This window comes from Lissotriton helveticus, chromosome 11 (assembly GCF_964261635.1).
Source record: "Lissotriton helveticus chromosome 11, aLisHel1.1, whole genome shotgun sequence".
NCBI lineage: Eukaryota > Metazoa > Chordata > Amphibia > Caudata > Salamandridae > Lissotriton > Lissotriton helveticus.
The window spans coordinates 828462643-828484377 of record NC_136072.1 but is presented as its reverse complement, the minus strand read 5'-3'; the positions used below and the strand labels follow the sequence as shown (position 1 = coordinate 828484377).

General features: G+C 45.4%; 1 protein-coding gene across 12 annotated transcripts in view; it reads right to left on the bottom strand.

Annotated features, from left to right (window-relative positions):
- The window catches only part of KANSL3 (KAT8 regulatory NSL complex subunit 3), a 517274-nt gene that overhangs the window by 249538 nt on the left and 246001 nt on the right, over positions 1–21735 (bottom strand). For all 12 annotated transcript variants that reach the window (XM_078666984.1, XM_078666988.1, XM_078666986.1 and 9 more), the window contains exon 14: positions 8780–8936. In XM_078666984.1, coding sequence (XP_078523110.1) covers positions 8780–8936 — 157 coding nt within the window. The remainder of the gene's footprint in view (positions 1–8779; positions 8937–21735) is intronic.

Sequence of the window (21735 nt, the reverse complement as noted above, 5' to 3'; positions counted from 1 at the left end):
TCAGACTATGACAAATTTTTATTGATGCGTTTATGCCTGGGCATACTGCACAGATCATTAAGCTTTCCTGTCGTAAACGATTGGTCGAAAGAACTGAGTAAATGCCCATGCGATGATATTTCTAGTCAATCAACCATATATGTGGTATTTTTTTGCAAATTTTACTCTGTACATAGGAAATTATGGATCATCCCTGTTTTAAAAACTTATGGCATGAGGCAAATCGCCCAGCATTCATGGCCCTACAACAGTTAGAGACAGAATTTGTGTTCGCCTCGGTAACTACCTTTTTAAAAAAGAAATTTCAGTGTAGGAAATCGATCATGATGTAACAAAATGAGAAATGAAATAATGTGTTATGTACCCGGTCTGTTATTATACTATAAAGATTATTGTTATTTTTTAACAATTATATTATTATGTTTTTATGTACTTTTATGGTTATGTATGTAACCGAATAAAGTGTTATTGAATTGAACTGAATTGACTATGTAAAATGACTGCTGCGTAATCACAATCTCCTTTTGACTCATGGCTCACATTTTTTCTGTGCTTTTTCTGGTATTGCAGTTGAGTTTTATCACTACTGGGCAACTCTTAGAACTGCAATGGATCAGGTCACCTTTAAGGTTGGCAACCCCCGGGCTGTGGAATTCTTTTTCTCACAGTGCAAAGAGACAGTGCTGTTTCACAAAAATATTTTTGGAGCCCTTCTCCAGCCACTTATATTTGTATGTGATTGACCGGAGTAGAAACTGCATCATTACACAAAAATGTTATCCCTTTAAAACATGCTCAGTAACATTTTTAAACGGTATTAAAAAAAAAAAAACGACTGTTGGGAAGACCGTATATCCCTCTACGCAGATGACATTTTGGTGTACCTGACAAGCCCGGAGGACACCCTACCGGCCCTCTTTGAGATATGCGACGCGTTTGGAAAAGTATCAGGTTATACCATAAATTGGACTAAATCAATGTTATATCTGCTAAAGGGTCCAACACCGCAACTCCCCCCTCACTGCCCACTGGAGATGTCCCAAGACACGTTTAAATATCTAGGTATGCACATTACAAGGGACCCTGCAACCTTCTTTGCCAAGAATTTGACACCCCCACTGGAGCGACTGCGCAGAGACGTGACACACTGGGAGTCGCTGACCTTAACGCTGTTGGGGAAGGCTGCGCTATTTAAAATGATGGCCCTACCCCGATTTCTATACGCGCTGGAAAACACACCATATCAGGTACCCTTGAAATATTTCAGACAAATAGCAACACAAGTATCCACACTCCTCTGGGACAATAAACCGGCATGCATTGCTCAGGTCAAGCTACATCGCAGTTGGTACGATGGCGGCATAGCACTCCCTAACATACGCCTTTACTATTGTGCAACACACCTCAAAGTTATAAATCAATGGATACACGCCCCTCAGTCGGACCCGGCATACAGGGCGGATAGAGCACAGCTGGGAACAGATAATATGTTGGCAGCCCTGTATAACAGACAGCGAGCACTGAAGCTGGAAGGTCAAACGAAACACACTGTCACACTATGGTACACGGCCCAGGCGCAATTGGGGTGGAGGAGGTCATAACCAAACTCACGCCCCTGTGGTACACGAAACAACTAGGGACCCTTAGAAAGAGCAAGGGATTTGATCACTGGGACAGCATTGGTATCTCCACTGTGGGCGACCTATGGGATAAAGGGACGGTCATCTTGTTTGAACAACTATACGAGCTTGCGCCAACTGAGTCATTCCGTTACATGCAAATCAGACACGCACTCCTAGCAGCTCTGCCCCAGACCGAGACTATACCCGAGGCTTCCCCTCTGGAAGATAGGATTCTCACGGATTTTATGCCTAAGCGTGCCATCTCCTTTGTATACCGCAAATTAATTAATAATATGTCAGACCCCACAGCAATGTTGAACGAGAGATGGACAGCAGATATTGGTGCCATGGATGAGGCAGACTGGCAGATGGAGCTCGCTTCACCTAGAGAGGTGGGAATCTCGGCCAGGCTCAGATTAGTGCAGCTTAAAATCTTACATAGAGCCTACCTCACAAGAACTACACTTCACAGAATTGGTAGGGCGCAGCATCCATATTGCCTTAGGGGTTTGTGGGACTGAGGGCTCTTTCTTCCACACACTCTGGGATTGTCCTCCACTAGCGGATTATTGGCACAAGATACTACGTACAGTATCCCAGACACTGCATGTTTCACTGCTGCCTGAGCCAAGAAGGTGCCTTCTAAATATTTGGGAACCAAACGATTTATCTCGACATGGGCAAACCTGGGCGACATTAGGCCTCATGGTGGCTAAGAGGAATGTGGCACAAAAGTGGGAATCTGCTGAATCGCCCTCTTTGGAGACTTGGTGCAGAGATATGGACATCGCCATGATTACGGAAAGGGCTGTTTATGTAAATAGGAAATGCCCCCGCAAGTGGACAAAACTCTGGCAAGACTGGAATGCATACAGGGGGGACATCTGCGACCCTATCCCTGAGTCAGAAAATGAAAGTTCAGATGATGATCTGTGGATGGTTGAAGGTGCGGGGAGGGTGGATTTCTACACGGTAGATAAAATGGCGACAAGGGGTGGAGCGGGGAAAGAAATGAGTCAATGCTTCAAACATTTCCTATTGATTGTAACCTTGAATTTTACACATGCCTACTGTCTTTCTGATTTGTGTCTTATAACAAATAAAAACATGTTAAAAAAAAAAACTACTGAAGGGAAATTCACCAATCCAGCAAAAGCACACTTTCATACCAAGTTTGATGCAAATTCATTCAGCCGTTCAGGCTGTAATCATGAGCAAAATGTTCTTTCAGACCTAAAATGGAAAACACTCAACGGTACTCATTTTATTGACCAGAGAAGGGTGAAAGGCTGAGTGGACCTGCCAGGATTTGAACCTGTGATCAGGAGGTCAAACACAGGTCCCTACAGTGGAGGAATTAGTCCATAAGCCACCAGACCCAGCCGGTTACAGACATTGGACTACTGCTCCTTCCTTGAGTGTAGGTGGTAGTATACAGTGGTCAACAGAAATCAATAGAGCTTTTTATCGGTCAGTGGGTTGAGGCCTACTGGCCCACCTGCGTAAAGGTCAGCTTCTATGTTTATACTCAGACCCTTAAGTGATATCCAGAGTGTTATGTCCTCCAAGACAGTGGAAGTGTATTGCCTGTATCGTTGTAGGTGGATGGCGGACACCCAGACAATGAAGTGAGGGGAGTGAAGACTGGGCCGTCTATAGAAATTCTATGGAGAAGGATCTGCAGAATAATCTTCCTGCACTGCATTTAGTGGTTGGTAGTGGTGCAGGGTGGACTACAGACTCTGTGCCTGATTCAAAGTTTAGACAAAAGGGTACTTGGTTGTATTGGTGATGGAGTACTCTGCCCGCCCTTCCTATTTCAAGTTATGCAGACTGGCAGGTTTTCAATGATGGAGTAAAGTTTATTTGTCGGCCTAAACTTTCCTCCAAATGCCTGAAGGAGTACGGTCCATCAGAAGTAAGAATCCGACAGTCCGCCCTATTTTGAGTGGGTGGTAAGATGTTTTGTTTTTCCTTCTTTTTTTACCCGAAATTGTTCATCACCACCAGGTGGTGAGGGATACTAAAAATGAAACAAGCATTGAAAAAGCCAAGAGATCTGATGTTGGCCAAAAACCTTTTGATATTGGCACTTCACGTTTAGTTCTGTTATGTTTTTTTGCAAACCTTTGTTAGGGAAGGTGCCGGGCCCTTGTCAATCTAAAACAAAATATTTGCATAAAAGAAACCTTTTGTTTTGGTCCATAGTAGTCCCTCACACTAAAGGAAACTACTTTCTGTGTGGATGTGCTCCTTGTGAAAAAGATGCATATTGTAACTCACAGTGAAGTCAGACATTGGCTGAAGTGGGCTTTGGGTGGAAGAAAAATGAAAATGACAAAGACTTACAAAGTGCAGCTGAAAATCCCTATAAGTAACTATGTTACCACACATCATTTTAGTAAAATCAAAAGGTCAAATTAACATGACCAAAAAACACCCAATTGATCTGGTGTTGGCTACCAGCCTCTTGCCTGTGCTAATGCTTTTCTGTAATGTTTTTGAAAATCTTTATTACAAATAGACAGAGCTGAAAAGAGACAAATAGAGAGGCTTGCAAAAACTGGAAAAAGGCTAAAAAAAGACAGCAAGTTAGATAGATAGATAGACAGACAGACAGATACTTGGAAAGACAGACAGATACATTGATAGAATGATAGACTTGCAAAGCCAGAAACAGATAGCTGGATAGATAAGAGGACAGACATTTAGATAGAGAGACAGTAGAAAGAAAGACAGGCAGACAGATAAGTAGATAGATACATAGGTAGATACGCACACAGAGGTATATAGAAAGAAATATAGGGTTTCAAAGAGTAATACAATAGTTCAATAACTATATAGGAACGATATACAAGAGCACTGAAAGCAAACTAGTAAGACAAACAAGCAAGACATACAGACTAAATAGGTTTGCAAGTATAGCTGCAGTCCTCAATTAAGATACATATAGGAGTGTAGTTATAAATGCATTTTTGTGTGCATTCTAAAAAGAGAATTACTTTATAAAGAATAGAGTCTAATGGACACAATCTGGTACACTATGATATAGCACCAAACAGATGAACAAAAGCAGCTCCAAAATATATTTAAAACATAATTAGCAGGACTGATAAAGTTAAAATGTGTCCTGTGCTGTGAAGAGCTGGTTGAAAGAACAAGTTACTTCCCTTCAGTAATGCCTCATCTGGGAGAGGGATATTCATATGGTGAGGGTGGCACAAAATAGAAGTCATTTGGGTTATTCTGGCTATCAGGACCTCAGTTAGCATGTGTGTGCGCAGTGACTCCTTTGGTGTAGGTTATTGCTTGGGGAGTGTTGTGGTAAAGGAATTGGGCTTGCTGGTGGCTGCAGAGCAGGAACAGTGTTTTCATGTCAAAGTTTCTTTGGAATGGAAAACTGCTGCAACTCCTCAGAGATCACTGCCTTGAATGTGAGTTTCTTTAAGTGGCACAGGAACTTACTCCTTTTGCACGGTTCAAGTCAGAATCAACCCTGATGTTGTTATATATAGATTACCCATCACCTGACCATAGGCTGTTCGGGGAGCTCAATAGTCAAATTGGTGTCATTGGAATCAAGGCTGGCTTCAAAATCTGTTTCGGAGTTGACTTTGGCATCGAGGGTGCTGGCTCGACACCTCAGGATAAAGAAGGCATTGGCCTTTGGCTCAATGTTTCTCTGTAGCTGAAATGGCTCTTGGCAATAAGCACGCACGGGTGCAGCAGCTGAAGCTGACTACATAGGTGCCTTTGGCCTTGTCTCGGAACGCGAAGTCAGATTCCCTTGGGATCAGGGTTGTTATTAGGCCCAAAAAACTTGACAAGGCTAGAGGATCACTCTGTGGCTGGTCTATGAGATGTTGGTGTCTTCAGTGTAGTCTGTGAACTGGGCACTGTTCTGACTGAGGATCCCAAAAGACTGTTCTTCCTTGTAGTCCAAGTCCTCTGCGGACAGGATTTACTAGACTCTGATCCAGATGACCCAGCAGAATTCCTTGCTCATTCTTCATAGGTTTCCACAATGTCTTCAAGTCTGAAAACTCATACCGACCCGTATGCATCATCTTATAGTGCATCCATTGATGTTCTCAATTGTAGCAAGTAATCTCTTTATTTTTGAAAAGCTTATAGGCCTAACAGCCTGATCTCTCATGATATAGAGGTAAGAAAAGATTAAAAACCCAGTGAAGGTCTAACATAACAATTTACAGTTCCACCTGGGGCAAAATTAGAAAGGCGTGTTCTCCATTACTCACAAACTCTCCCACCTGCCCTCTTACTCAAAAGAGTTTTTCTTGTTTGACCTGGTTGCGAAATAAACTTTTTGATTGGATTCAAAGATTCGCCTGTTGTAGTGGTTCTTTCAATGCTGTAGATGGTGATTCCAGTTATTGGAGTCAAATGCCTTGACTGTAGATTGACAGTTCCAGAGCTCAATAAATACATCCAAACCCAATGGTGGGAGAAACCAATCTGAGATAAGATAGTTGGCCTGGAGCATTGTGAGTTTCTGCGGGGTATCACGTCACATCAAAACTGAAACTTGTACATCTAATAAAACTTGCAATGCCTATGCCCAACACTGAAAGGCAGGATTGCGCAAAGCATGCAATCTATCTTCTCTACATATGCTACAAACATAATCTTATCATTTATATAACACCAGACAAAATATGCAAGGCATTGGTGGAAAGCAAACAGACATTACTTTCTTTCAACTGCTTCTGCGAATGTATTTAACTTTTTTGTGCCACTGCAGACCAGTCAGCTTTAGTTTTGCTGCATGAACAAAGGGCATGTGTGTTTGCCTGAAACTCAATATCCAGACCAGCATACAAATAGAGAGAACTCTGAACACAGGGGAAAGGTCTGCCTTTGTGTGCTGTAAAAGGACAGTCAGTGACCGAAATCTATATATGGATAACTTGGTGATTGAAACTCAGCTCCACCAAAGTCTCTAAAGACTCCCCCAGACAGAGATCCATTAAGACAATGAGAAGAGCAGCACAGTTCGGTGTCAAAGTTAACAACTATGATGTAATAGTTACCGCTACTAGTTGTTCAGTATCAACAGCTTGCTCACTACAAAACATAACTCCACTTCGAAGAGACCCAGTCATTCAATAACTAAACAATCCAAAACGTTGAAGCACCATTTGGAATCAAAACACAAAATGTGGACCTGCATGCCTCACTGTGTTTCCAGGATCAGAAAATGAAGCAAGGAGAGTTTTAGCCAAAACTGAATGAGTATTAAAGGGCATGGTCCCTCGCTAGAGGTTCCGCCACCTGTAGTAGAGCACTCTAATTCACCATATCCTGCTGCTCGTTCTTCTAACCAAAAATCAAAGCGTGCCTCTCGGTTCCTGAAGCTCATCCACCATGTCTGGCTCCATCGGTGCTTCAGACTCCAGCTATGCCAACTCCCCCATCGACCACACTAGTTCAGGTGTATACAGTTATTCTGAACAATACCTACACCACCAAGAAGGGACTGCATACAATGAGAATGGTCTTGCTATTCATGTCATCATTCAAGACATCATTCCAAGCATCACCCATGCATTATTATCCCTGTAGGAGGCAAGTGTACACATCTGGTGGCTTGTACTATGACAACAGCGATGTCTCCCTTTTCCTTCTTCCATAAGCAAGAGATGCTATTCTCCTATTTTACCAGATTCTTGGACTTTAAGGAGATCTCCTGTTGATGAAATCAACGTTTAATGATGTCCTGGCGAGAACTGTGGTGAAACTCCTCATCCTTCTATTAACTCTGCCTGTAATAACTTGAGTCTTTTTGTAAACTCTTCATGGCATAACTTCGTAAAACCTACGTTGCCATTAGTTCCAGGTTTGCTGTAACTGGCTATGAAGCATTTCCTCACACAAGAGACAGCAAAAGCTGCTCCATCTGCTTTAGAGCAACTATGTTTGTACCCTTTGTGACTCTCTCCAGCAATTTGTACAAGACCTTTTCAGGGACAGACAAGCTAATTTCAAGGAGATCCTCAATGAAGAATGGGAGCGAGAATTGGACACCGCAAGATAAATATACAGGATTCACAAAGCCGTATATTTTATGACAGAAATAAAGCCTGTTTGAAAGAAAGCCTGTTTGAAAGAAGTTTAAAATAAACAAGAATTTGGGCATCACTATAATGCTTTTGCAATGCAAGAGCAGACCAGTAAACTCTAACAGGTTTTTTGGCAATGAAGTAGAACCCCCCCATACATAAGAACAACAAAAGAACGCAGGCAAGGCAAGCTCAGCTCTACCAGAAGAGCGCAAAGACTGTGTATTGGATGACTTGCTCAAAGAAACAAATAAGATACTGTAAGGCAGGCAAGCACGTGTGGGGTGGATCCTGGGACATGCATGCTATTGAGCTCCCGCTCTCCTGCGGTATACATAACATCTGGTCCGGTGCAATAGGAATATTGACCATTCAAGACATCGATTAAATGGTGCTGAGAACAAAGTTGCATAGCCCTCTACCTTGAGTGCAGCCCACTCCGTCAGTATCGTACCCGTACTATTTTGACCTCCACTTCAATCAACTTCTCATACTTCTAGTCAAGAGACTGAAGTTTTGCCACTGAAGTAGACTACACATCTGCAGATTAATAGTAAACCAGTTACCACCAAGAGTATGATTTTAACATGTCATGCAGTGCCACTTTTCCAGTAGCAGATGACAGTGCTGCGGTTGTAGAAGCACCTTTCATAGCAAAATACTGTGTCAGGGCAGTGAAGCTTCAGAGCATGATGGCTCAACAAAAACATCTGCTTCCACGGTAGAGTGTTATGCATTGCTCCCACATCATCCTTTGGTCCTATGAAGTGCTACAGTTCTTCTAAATTAGGCTTTGCTGCCCTGGCAGTGGCAAGCTGTCCTGCGATGCACTACAATGCTACTTTACCAATTACCTGCTCATCTAATTGACTACTGTGCCGTGGCAAAGAAGCACTGCTGTCATAATAACCTGCTGTGCTGTTGAACATACAAACTGCTGCCTCAGTAAATCGCATTTGCTTTACAACTTCCTGGTTTACAATGACACAAACCGTGACTCTGACACTATAAAATTAATGAACTGGGAGCTTGGGTAACATATGTGAGCGGTCCAAATTCTTGTTTTAGGAAAGTTACCTTGAGACTGTTTGTTGGTCAGAATCATCCCAGCTCTGTGCATTTGGCTCTTTAGCAGGTGGCTGGTGCTAATCTGGTTGGACCTCTGGGCAGGAGAGAGTGTGGTCATTTTAGTTTTCGGGCTAGAAGCTGGGCTGCTGGACACGCTGGACAGATCCTGGAGAGGAAAAAGCAGACTATTTTAATTTTTGAATTTAATTCACTCCGGTGGGAAAGTGGATTATAACTTGGGATGGACAGGTGTCCAACTCAAAGGATAAGGCCACCACCTGCTAGATGTCACTCAAATCAAATAAAATAAACATGTGCTCAATAACTGGCAACCTGACAAAGCAGGCAGGCTTAAAATCAAAGGCAGTGTGTAGAGTATTTAAGCACAGCATGCACAGTAGAAAAGGTCACAAAAAATAGTGTAAAATCCCACAAACAATTTTAAAATAAAGGTAAACCATTTATATGTGAAATAAGACGAAAACAATAAACATCTAATAAGGGGAATACGAGTTTAAATGTGAAAATAGTTAAAAAAAAGAGCGAATGATAGTCTATGGAAGTAATAGACCGGGACCCAGGTGAGATTTGAGGATGCAAACCCAGTCGATACAAGTGGATTGGTCATGATGAAGGCAGTGGACTGGGATTTGAGGTCTGATGAATAAGGCAATGGATTCCGTAAGGATTCTTTGTTTGAAAAAATAAATCTATTAATCTTTAGCCAAAATGCAAAACTGGCGAAAATGTTGTCTTCTAACATAAGTCGCTTCCTCAGGGCCAATTTGAGATGAGAAATAAAACCAGTCCACATTCTAACGAGACATTCGTGATTACAGCACAGAATGAGTTTATTCATTTGCTAAAAAGTAATTACACAGTTATTTAAAATTACAGAATCATGTTCAGCCAAATACAAACAAATCTCTGAATTATAACAGAAAACTAAAGAAAGCCTTAGAAACACTTCAAGAAATAAGAATATCAATATCCGCAAGGCTGACAAAGGAGGTTCCACGGTACATTCTGAACTATACAGTTTAAAAGAAGGAGGCCAACAAGCAGTTGTTAGATAATCAGTAATACAAGAAGACTACCGAGACCATGGTTAAAAAGAGCTGAAAAGCTGCTAACCCTTCTCTTACAAAAATGAAAGGGTGTAGGAATGTTGTCTAATGAAGAACAGAACTATCTGAACATTCCGAGCCAAAAGATCGAGGTGATTTAATTTTTACCAAAAGTGAATTAAAGTTTAACCAATCCACAAGGCAAACCTAGAGTTTCTAGCAATGGCTCACTTACAAAGAGGATGTCAGAATTTACTGATAAGTACATATTACCTTTTGTGAAACTCTTGCCTTCTTACATTAAAGCTACATCTGATTTTTTAACAAGAGTAGATAATGTACCATGGGAAGAAGATATGCTCTTCGTGACAAAATGGATGTAAAATCGTTGCACACCTGTATTTAACATGATTAAGTTCTGAACAGTATGGAATACTTTTTAAATAGTAGAGCAGCCAACTAGCTATCCCACGGAAGAGTGCTGCTAGCAATGGCTAGGTTTATTCTGAATAATAATTAATTTGTTTAATTAAGACATTTTGTACCATCAGAAACAAGGAACCGCGACGGGTTCACATTTAGCTCCATCATATGCATCGCTGTTCATGTAAGAATTTGAGAATGACATCACAGGCCTTTATCACAGATTTTTTAGAACAATGTCTTACTTTGGCAAAGGTTTACTGATGGAGTGTTCATCATTTGTAAAGGAGATTAACTAGTCTTAAAGAACTTACATTCTACTATGAAACAAAATTATCACAATATTGAATTGACACTGAAATTTAGCGATATGATTCACTTTTTTGGTTGCACATTATACACCGAGAATTATGACAAGATTTTACAGAAACACAATATCTGCAAACAGTACTCTTCATTCTAGTTCAGCACACCCTGTACATCAGAAAATGAATATGCTACTTACCAGTATGCATCTGTTCTTGGCATGTAGGGCTGCTGACATTCATATCTATAGCATAGATCGCCGCCTAGTGTTGGGTCCGGATGATTGCACATCGTTGTCCTGGAAGAGTCTTCGAAGTATCACGAGATAGGTGGCTCCTCCCCTGGACTACAGTGCGCATGGGCATCGACTCCATCCCCAGATTGTTTTTAGCCATTGTGGCAAAGATGGAGTGGAACAGTGTGAGCGATGGCCATGCCAAGAGTAAGTGTAAATTCTGCAGCCGCAACAGGCGCCAGGGAGGAGGGTGGGCGATATGAATGTCAGCAGCCCTACATGCCAAGAACAGATGCATACTGGTAAGTAGCATATTCAGTTCGAGGCATGTGGGCTGCTGAATTCATATCTATAGCATAGAATATATAGCAGTCCCTCCATTAGCGGCGGCCGCCTGTGCCAGCTGCAGACGTCTGAAAAAGTGTTTTTAGAACAGCCTGCACTACAGCTGCTTGCTGCTTGGAGTGCACATCTACACAGTAGTGTTTGGTAAATGTGTGTGGGGTAGACCATGTGGCTGCTCTACAAATGTCTTCCAAAGGGATATTTCCGAGGAAAGCCATGGAGGCCCCCAACTTACGGGTGGAGTGGGCTCTAGGGGGGACCGTTAAAGTGCGCTTAGCCTTTTGATAGCAAATTTGAATACATTTAACGATCGACCTGGCTATACCCGCTTTGGAAATGGGGTTGCCTTTGTGGTGGGCAGAAAAGGCAACAAAGAGTTGTTTTGTCTTCCTAAAATCTTTGGTCCTATCAATGTAGTACATTAAAGCTTGTTTGACGTCCAGAGTGTGGAGCATTCTTTCAGCCACTGTCTCCGGATTTTGGAAGAACACGGGCAGTTCAATAGTTTGATTGACATGGAACTGTGAAACCACCTTAGGAAGAAATTTAGGGTTAGTGCACAGCACCACCCGGTTGGAGTGAATCTGTATGAAAGGTTCCTGTACAGTGAGCGCCTGGAGCTCACTGACACGTCGCAGTGACGTAATGGCTATTAGGAAAGCCACTTTCCATGTTAGGAATTGAATCTCGCATGAGTGTAGAGGCTCAAAAGGTGGGCCCATCAGTCGGGTGAGTACCACATTAAGATTCCACTCAGGAGCAGGTGGGGTCCTGGGAGGAATGACTCGCTTGAGCCCTTCTAGAAAAGCTTTAATGGCAGGCACTCGGAAAAGGGAGAGATGCTGCCGGTTTTGGAGATAAGCTGCAATGGCGGATAAATGTATCCGAATGGAATCATATGCCAGATTGCATTTGTAAAGGTGCAACAGATAACAAATGATGTTGTGCGTGGACGCGTCAAGCGGGTCAATGTTGTGTTCCACGCAATAAATGACAAACCTCTTCCATTTTGCTGCATAGCATGCTCTGGTGGTGGGTTTTCTTGCCTCCCGTATGATATCCATGCAGTCAGGAGGCAAGTTGAGGTAGCCAAACTCTAAGACCTCAGGAGCCAGATCGCCAGGTTGAGCTGTCGCGGATCTGGGTGCTGAATGTCGCCATGGCTCTGCGTCAAAAGTCTGGGTGTGAGGTGCAGCCTTTGATGCGGTACCACGGAAAGTTCTAGAAACGTGGTGTACCATGGTTTGCGGGCCCACGTTGGAGCAACCAGGATGAGCGTCATCGAGTGTTGCTTTAGCTTTCGTGCCACCAGCGGTATTAGAGGTGCTGGGGGAAAAGCGTACGCAAATTTGCCTGACCAGTTCATCCATATCGCATTGCCCTGCGACTGTGGGTGCGGGAACCTGGCGGCAAAGCGTTGGCATTTGGCGTTTTCCCTTGTGGCGAACAGGTCTATCTCTGGATGACCCCACTGCTGGAAGTACGGGTGGAGTACCGATGGATGTATCTCCCACTCGTGCATTTGGTGGCTGTACCTGCTGAGCAGGTCCGCCATCTGATTGTCCTTGCCTGGGAGGTGTTCCGCCATGAGGAAGATGTTCCTTTGAATGGCCCACTTCCACACGCTCTGAGCCAGATGAGACAACTATGGTGAGTGTGTACCTCCCTGCTTCTGAATGTAGTACATGGCCGTCATGTTGTCCGTCCGGATCAACACGACCTTGTTGCACAGATGTACCTTGAATGCTTTCATTGCCAGGAAGATTGCCATCAGCTCTAAGTGGTTGATGTGCATCTTCCTTTGCTGTGTTGTCCATAGTCCCTGCACTGTGTAGTGAAGCACATGAGCTCCCCAACCCTGTAGAGAAGCGTCCGTCGTTAGGATGATCTGTGGAACAGGCTCCTGGAACGGTCGGCCCTTGCAAAGGTTGTGTGGATTCCACCAATGCAGAGAGTTGTATGCCCGACCGGTCACCAACACTAGGTCGTTCAACTGTCCGTGAGCCTGATTCCACTGACGTGCTAAGCACTCTTGAAGCGGACGCATATGTAGTCTCGCGTGCGGGACTATGAAGATACAGGAGGCCATCATGCCTATCAACTGCATGAACACTCGTGCTGGAAGCGAGTGGTGCGGCCTGAATTTCTGGATCAGCGACTGAATGCTGTTGATCCTCACCGAATTTGGCTGAGCTGTGGCTGCCAGAGTATCTATTGTCGCGCCCAGATACTGCCACACATGGGCTGGCTGAAGGTGCGACTTCGGATAATTTAGCGAGAAACCGAGATCGTGAAGAAGGTGAATGGTGAGGGCATGTTGGCAGCGCACTGCTGGGCTGACTTTGCTTGGACAAGCCAGTCGTCCAGATAAGGGTAGACGTGAACGTTTTGTCTCCTGAGGTGCGCAGCCACTGTCGCCAGGCATTTTGTGAACACCCTGGGCGCTGTGGTCACTCCGAAAGGGAGGACCTTGAATTAGTAATGCTGATTGTGAATGGTGAATCTGAGGTATTTTCTGTGTGACGGATGTAGTGGAATGTGAAAATATGCATCTTTTAGATCTAATGTTGCGAGGAAATCCCCTTGATTGAGCAACGGAAGAACCTGCTGCAGCGTGGGCATATGAAAGTGTTCTGAGAGAATGTACTGGTTTAGGGGCCTGAGGTCCAGTATGGGTCGCAGGGACCCGTCCTTCTTTGGGATCAAGAAGTACAGGGAGTATACTCCAGAGCCTCTTTGTTCCACTGGCACAAGCTCGATTGCCCCTTTTTGCAGCATGACGAGTACCTCTTGCTGCAATAAGTGCAAATGCTCTGTGGACATAGGACGGTGCTTTGGGGGCATGTTGGGTGGAGTGGATGTTAACTCCAGACAATAACCGTACTGTATACGTTTTCTGACCCACCTGTCTGTGGTGATGGATTTCCAGACTGGCAGGAACTGTTGGAGTCTCCCCCCGACAGGTGTGGTATGGTCGGGGGGCAGTGACAAGGCGTCACTGTTTGTTGGTGGCGGAGGATCGGGAGTTGTTGTTTCCACGACCTCTGCCCTTGGTGCTGTTGCCGCGATAGCCGCCTCTTCCCTGCTTGTTGTAAGAGGTTTGTGCACCACCTTTCATGTACTGTGTTTGCTGGGACATCTGGCCTATGGAAACACCTCTATTGCTTGAGCGACGAAAAGTACTACCCCTGAGCTGCTGGGACTGGAGAGCCCCCATGGACTTTGCAGTCTCGGTGTCTTTCTTTATTTTTTCCAGGGTGGTATCCACCTCAGGTCCAAATAAGTGATCAGGGTTTACAGGCTGATTGAGGATGGTGGTTTGTATCTCTGGTTTGAACCCGGAGATTCTGAGCCAGGCCTGATGTCTCAACATTACACTTGTGTTAATGGCCCTGGCCGCGGTGTCCGCTGCGTCCAGTGCACATTTAATAGAAGCATTTGAGATGAGCTTCCCTTCCTGAATGAGCATCTCCGCTGCCTCCTTATACTCATCTGGCAAGTGTTGTAACAGGGTCTCAAGTGTATCATAGTGTGCCCTGTCATATCTGGCCAAGAGTGCCTGAGTGTTTGAAAAACGCCAGAAATTGGCCGCTTGAGCCGCCACCCTCTTCCCTGATACTTCTAGCACTTTTGATTCCTTGTCAGGGGGAGGAGCATCACCAGTAGTCTTGCATATTAGCCCTCTTCCGGGCATTAGAACCAACTAGAGAGTCCAACGGCAACTGGCCCTTGATGTAGGTAAGGTCGCCAGGTGCCGGCCTATACTTTTTTTCAATTCTAGGGTTTATAACCCTGGCACGTGTGGGTTCTTTAAAAATTTCTGCAGCATGTTTCAAAACACCCTTCAGCATTGGCAGAGTTTTGACAGTCTTTTCAGAGGCGGAAAAGGTATCAAACAGAAAATCCACTTCGACAGGGTCAGCATGCAGCTGGACGTCGTGATTTTTAGCTGCCCTCTCAATTAGAGCATTAAATGCCACTGAATCCTCAGTAGGCGAGGTTTTAACATTATATACTTGAGTGTCCGGTGCAGTTTGCGGATCCCCTGGGTCCCCAGCATCTGCCCATGAGTCATGGTGATCTTCAGGATCAGTGTCAGCAGGGAAGTTGTACTCTTCATCTTCCCCTTCCCCAGCCTCCACATCAGAGTAAGTGGGTGAGGTTGGAGCAGTGTCCAGAGGCCGTGGATAAATAGGTTCAATTAGAACTGGTGAATCCGTAGAAGCCTTTTTCCTCTTCAAAGGAATTGTGTAGGACTCCATAGGCTGTGCCGGCGTGATCTTTCGCTTGTAGATGGAAAGTTTACCGGTGTCGGCGTCGATAAATTGCTCCGACTGCTCCTCCATCAGGGGTTGTCGATGTTTAGTGCCTACAACTGCAGGGGTTTGCTTCGGCCCCGTGGACACCTTCTTGGGCGCGTCGTCGACCGTCCTGGGCGCGAAAGCCTTCGGCACCACTTTCGGCGGCAGCATGAACTGGATCGGTGCCGTTGACTTTGGCGGTTTGGCAGCGGGCTTCGGGTGGAAGAGTCCTTCGGATCGACCACGGAAGCCTTGTTCCTGATGCGCTGCAACAAGTCCGACACCTGCTTCGTGAAGGATGCGGACGGTTTCGTCGACCCGACAGGAGTTCTCGATCCACCACCATGTGCAGACTCGAGGGCGACAGTGCTTGTGGCCTTCTCCGGGCGACGTGCTGGGTCGACAGCTTTTGGAGCTTCGAGTCCTTTGTTTGTGTCGACGGCCTTTGGCGCCGATGGTTTCGGGTCGGCGGCCTTGACAACCTTTTTCGGTGCCCCAGTCTTCGGCTCGACGCACTTGAGCGACTTCGGTTCGACGCTCTTGAGCGACTTCACCGGATCGACAACCTTCTTCTGCTTCGGCTGGCCCGACATGTCCGAAAACGTGGAGGCGACCAAAGCGACAGGCGTCTTCTGTGTCGACGGCGTCTCTATCACTTTCGGTTTTGTCGAGACCTAAGCTTTCACTTTCGGTTTCGATTTCACCACTGGCTGCTCCGTAGAAGAGTCCGTAGTCGGGCCCGTAGGCGAGACCGTGGATCCAGGTGCAAGATCTTGGGTAAGGCCATGTGGCGATCCCTCGACCTGAGCCTTAGTGATTGTTCGAACGGGGCATAGCTCTTCCTCTGAGCTATGTTCCGTGGCCCCATAGGCCTCATTGTCGTCTCCTACCTCGTCGACGACGTCTTCTGTATCGAGCATTTCGACGTCTGCGTCGTAGTTGGAGTTGCTCTCCGCCGCTGGAGTCGAAGTCGGCTCTTGATCTTCCTGCTCGTCTGCTTCTTCTCCCTCGAAAATGTTCACCGGGTCAGGGGCCGTCTGCTGGGCCTCCTGGCGAGCCACGCGCCGAAGTCGAAGCGTCTTCTTGGAGCGAAAACGGGAACAAGCCATACAGTTGGCTTCATTGTGATCCGGCGACAGGCACTTGTTGCACACCGGGTGGACATCGATGTGGGGATACTTTGAGTTGCACACGGGGCATCTCTTGAACGGGCTCCGTTCCATGATGTTTCGCGAAGTCTGGTTGCGTTGACTGGGCCTTGAGCACCGAAGAGCCACGCGGCACCTCCGGATGTCCGACTCGGGAACTGAGCCGGAACAGAGCTGGGCACCGAACGCAAAACAATACCGACGATAAAGGGAAGGCCTTCGGGCCTAAAGAAAAGTTTTTATCGATTCCGATCTTGAGTGATCAAATATGCATCCGAACCCAATGGCGGAAAAAAACAATCTGGGGATGGAGTCGATGCCCATGCGCACTGTAGTCCAGGGGAGGAGCCACCTATCTCGTGATACTTCGAAGACTCTTTCAGGACAACAATGTGCAATCATCCGGACCCAACACTAGGTGGCGATCTATGCTATAGATATGAATTCAGCAGCCCACATGCCTCGAACACAACATCTCATTTAGTGAACTATTAAGTTCACAAAGGATAAGCAGTAAAGCCTCTGATTTTGAGTAACAAGAGGTCAAAATTGGTCTATCTTTTTTCTAATCGAGGTTACCCATACGTTGTTATACAAAAGTCTACCATAAAGCGAGTAGCACTTCTAGAAATTAGTTATTGAATAAAAATCAAGTTAACAGAAATATTAAAATGAGAAACGCAAGCACCAACACTATTAGGTTCATAATCAAATATAACCGTGAGAGTGCGTAAATACGTAAGGGTTTAGAAAGGCATTGGCATTTGCTATTATTGGATAAAGAACTATGCAAACATGTCAATGATCACCCAGATGTTAACATTCTGATGTGACAGATCATTAAAAGATATTTTATATCTCAGTGACACCATTGGCTTTTCCAAAAAAGTGCTGAGAAGGGAAACTATTGTCACTGTGTTACGTTTTTACAAATGTGGTAATTGTATTAGCTGTCATTTCACCAATTGCAAACAAATCAATTTCATGATTATGAGAAAAAAAGATGTTATCCAATAGCAGAATTTGTGAGAAAGTACCTGCTTTGACATTGTTAGCCCCCACTTTTGCCTGATTTTCACGTGGTTTCGATTGTAGTGCACACAGGCTCTCTGCCAACTAGGTCCCCTGTGCCAATGTTTCTTTCCTAGAACATAACTATAATTGGTACTTCTGCCCACCTGTAAGTCCCTAGTAAATGGTACCCTGAGTACTTAGGGCCTGGGAGTTGAGGAGGGTCCATTGGAACCCCCCTCACTGGGACCATGCCACTGCCCTTGCAACTTGCATGCCCTTCTGATGTGAAAAACGACTAAGTCAACATGGCACAGTGTCTGGATACCATGCCAGCCAGCACTGTCTGCAGGTATAGGTAAGTCACCCCTCTAAGGCACTATATCACAGGTGAGGGCATATCTGCACGAGTAGATATGCCCCTACAATACTTAATGAATTCCTAGATACTGTAAGTGCCAGGGAAGCCATGAGTGAGTACATGCACTGGAACCTCGACCACTCTAGTTCCAAAGCACCATGATGGCTTCTCTGAAACCAAGAATGTTTGGTACCAAACAACTCCATGTAATAAATCCACACTGAGGCCACTGTAAGATTTATTACACCATGTCCTCAAAGGGCACCAAAGAGGTGCCCCCTGGAAAACTACAGACGCCAGTGTGGGCACTGTAGAAAGTGGCCCTCTTTGCATGGTCATCCCCTAGGTTTTTGCCAGATACCTGATGGTAAATTGACTGAGTGTGTGCTGGGAACCTGCTAACCAGGCCCTAGCACAATTGCACCATTGCTACCACATTTGGTACACCCCTGGCCTACTTATTAGTCCCTTATAATAGGTACCAGTAGTACGAAGGGCCTTGCGACCAGAGAGGGTCCCTTAGGGCTGCAGCATGTATTATGCCACCATAAGGGGAAAACAAACAAACAAACACACAAAAACACACACACACCCACCCACCACCCCCGCCCCCTCCCCCCCATTGCAGGCTATGCGATGTGGTGTGGCTAATCTAAAAGTCGACTTGGCACACCTTCCTGGGTGCCATGCTTACACATCACTGCCTGTTGCACAGGTAAGTCACCCCTCTGGCAGGACTTACAGCCTTTAGACAGGGAGCACTATACGCCAGGTGAGGGCATAGCTGCCTGAGCAGTATGCCCCTGCAGTGTCTAAGCCTATTCTGGGACTTTGAGTGCAGCAAAGCCCTTTTGAGTAAATGGGCTGGGAGTTTATCAACACAAACTCCACAGCTCCATGATGGTTTTAGTGAAGACTAAGCAGCATAATAAACTCACACTGATGCCAGTGATGGATTTATTATAAAACGCACTCAGAGGGCATCTTAAAGTTGGCCCCTGAAAAATGACCAACTTCTAGTGTATTTGCTGACCGTACCCAGTCAATCAGCCACTGCCATACACGTTTCTGACCTCATGGGGCGAGAGCCTTTGTGCTCTCAGAGGTCAGAAACAAAGCCTGCTCTGGATGGAACTGGTTCTCATCACCCCCTAGCAGGACCAGCAACACTTGCCAGTGAGGCTCAAACGTTCTCACCTTGAGTTCCGCAGATTTGGGCAGCTCAACACATATGGGAAAATCAGTAAGCAGAGCAAGATTGTCCACCTCAACTTGGCACATTCCTAGAGTCGCCAGGAGCGGAGGTGAACCCCTCTCTTGAATATTCTCCATCTTGGTTTGAAGAATTAGGCCCAATAGGAATAGGTATGTGCAAGGTTAAATGGGCCAAATCCATCATTTTCCCCTGACACCATCCATGGCATCAGTTAAGTTTAATGTCCCTTTACAGTGGACCACAGAGCCTGTAGGCTATTTAGGAATACAAGTGCACACTGACCCTGGGATAGTACTTTCTGACAACAATGGGAAGGCAATTTGTAAGTTGGAAGAGGATGTTGCTCGTTGGATTAGGCTGCCTCTCTCGTTGATCGGTCATGTCTCACTCATGAAAAGAACAAGATTTACTTACCTGTAATCTGTGGGTCTCCAGTATTGGTGTCTTTCATAGATTCACAGGCCTGAATCATTCCCCGTCGTCGGAGTAGTGGGAGTCTGGGACTCCCACTCCGACGACAGGGAATGATTCAGGCATGTGAATCTATGAAAGACACCCCAATACTGGAGAATGATAGTTCTCCCCAGAGTCTTCTTCCTTTTCCAAAATATTCTGATGCTCCTTCCGAAGCATACATTTGATACGCTCTGTTCATTACGGATAAAATTAGTCTGGGCAGGTGAGCAACCAAGGGTTAAATGGGAAACTCTCACCCTGCCATTCTTTATGTGCGGACTAAATGCCCTAGATTTAGAGCTATACTACAGAGCTGCACAGAGCTCACACGCACACTTTTGGATACATGGGCTTACCACACTTACACATTTAAGAGAGAGGCTGCTGACCCCGAAACTCTCCCGCAGATGTTGTTTAAAACCCCACACAGGAGACATGGTACATTTGACTCTATAAACTCAACAGTGCATGCTTGGTGAAACTTATTAATTAGACAGGCAGGAGCTCTCATGTGCTCCCCTCTGACCCCACTGGAATGGTGTTCCTGGTTCCGACAAGACTAGAAAGAGAGGTCCCCCCTAGTTTTAAAGAAATTAGGCATTAATAAGTTGGGTGACCTTTTTAAAGACGGAGTGGTACGCAAATGGAAAGACATATTGGCAGAAGGACATGAACCCTCGACCCTTATTCAATACAATAGACCTCGGCATGCACTACGCGACCTGTTAGGTGAAGACATGCAGGAGTCAATAGAGACGCTAATGCTCTCCTATATTATACGTTCTATCACGCCCGCAAAGCTGGTAACTAGCATTTATAATCTTACAGAAGAATACGGGAGACCGCACTTAATGAAAGCCCGACTGGACTGGCAGAAAGACCTGGATATAGCAATACATGATAACACTTGGCGATACTGCTGCAAAATGACAAAACACATTCCCCTTAATGGTAGACACTGCTTAATTCACTTTAAGTATCTCAATAGAGTGTATTACACACCCGAGAGACTGTAAGGAATATGCTACTTACCAGTATGCATCTGTTCTTGGCATGTAGGGCTGCTGACATTTATATCTATGCATAGATCGCCGCCTAGTGTTGGGTCCGGATGATTGCACATTGTTGTCCTGGAAGAGTCTTCGAAGTATCACGAGATAGGTGGCTCCTCCCTTGGACTACAGTGTGCATGGGCATCCTCTCCATATTCAGATTGTTTTTCGCCATTGCGGCAGAGATGGAGTGTAATGGTTTGGCATTTTGCGTTTTCCTTTGTGGCGAATAGGTCTATCTCTGGATGACCCCACTGCTGGAAATATGGTTGGAGCACTGAGGGGTGTATCTCCCACTCGTGCATCTGGTGGCTGTTCCTGCTGAGCAGGTCCGCCATCTGGTTGTCTTTGCCTGGGAGATGTTCCGCCATGAGGAACATGTTCCTTTGAATGGCCCACTTCCACATGCTCTGGGCTAGATGAGACAATTGTGGAGAGTGTTTGCTTCCCTGCTTCTGGATGTAATACATGGCAGTCATGTTGTCCGTTCGGATCAGCACGACTTTGTTGCACAGATGCAGTCTGAAGGCCTTCATTGCCATGAAAATTGCCATGAGCTCCAATAGGTTGATATGCATCTTTTGCTGCTGCGCTGTCCACAGTCCCTGCACTGTATAATGGAGGACATGCGCTCCCCAACCCTGGAGAGATGCGTCCGTTGTCAGCACTATCTGTGGTACAGGATCTTGGAACGGTCGTCCCCTGCAAAGGTTTCGTGTGTTCCACCAATTACAGCGCGGGGATGCCTTCGGGTCACCAGGCGCTCTACAAGTCGTTAAAATAAATAAATAAAAATAAATAAATAATACAGTAAGTGATGACCATGCCTGAGAATGATTCTGAGTGCTACAGCTGTGACAGACACCGGGGAGGAGGGCGGGCGATATAAATGTCAGCAGCCCTACATGCCAAGAACAGATGCATACTGGTAAGTAGCATATTCCGTTCAAGGCATGTGGGCTGCTGAATTTATATCTATGCATAGAATAAATAGCAGTATCCTCCTTAGTGGCGGTTGCCTGTGCCAGCTGCGGCAGTCTGAAA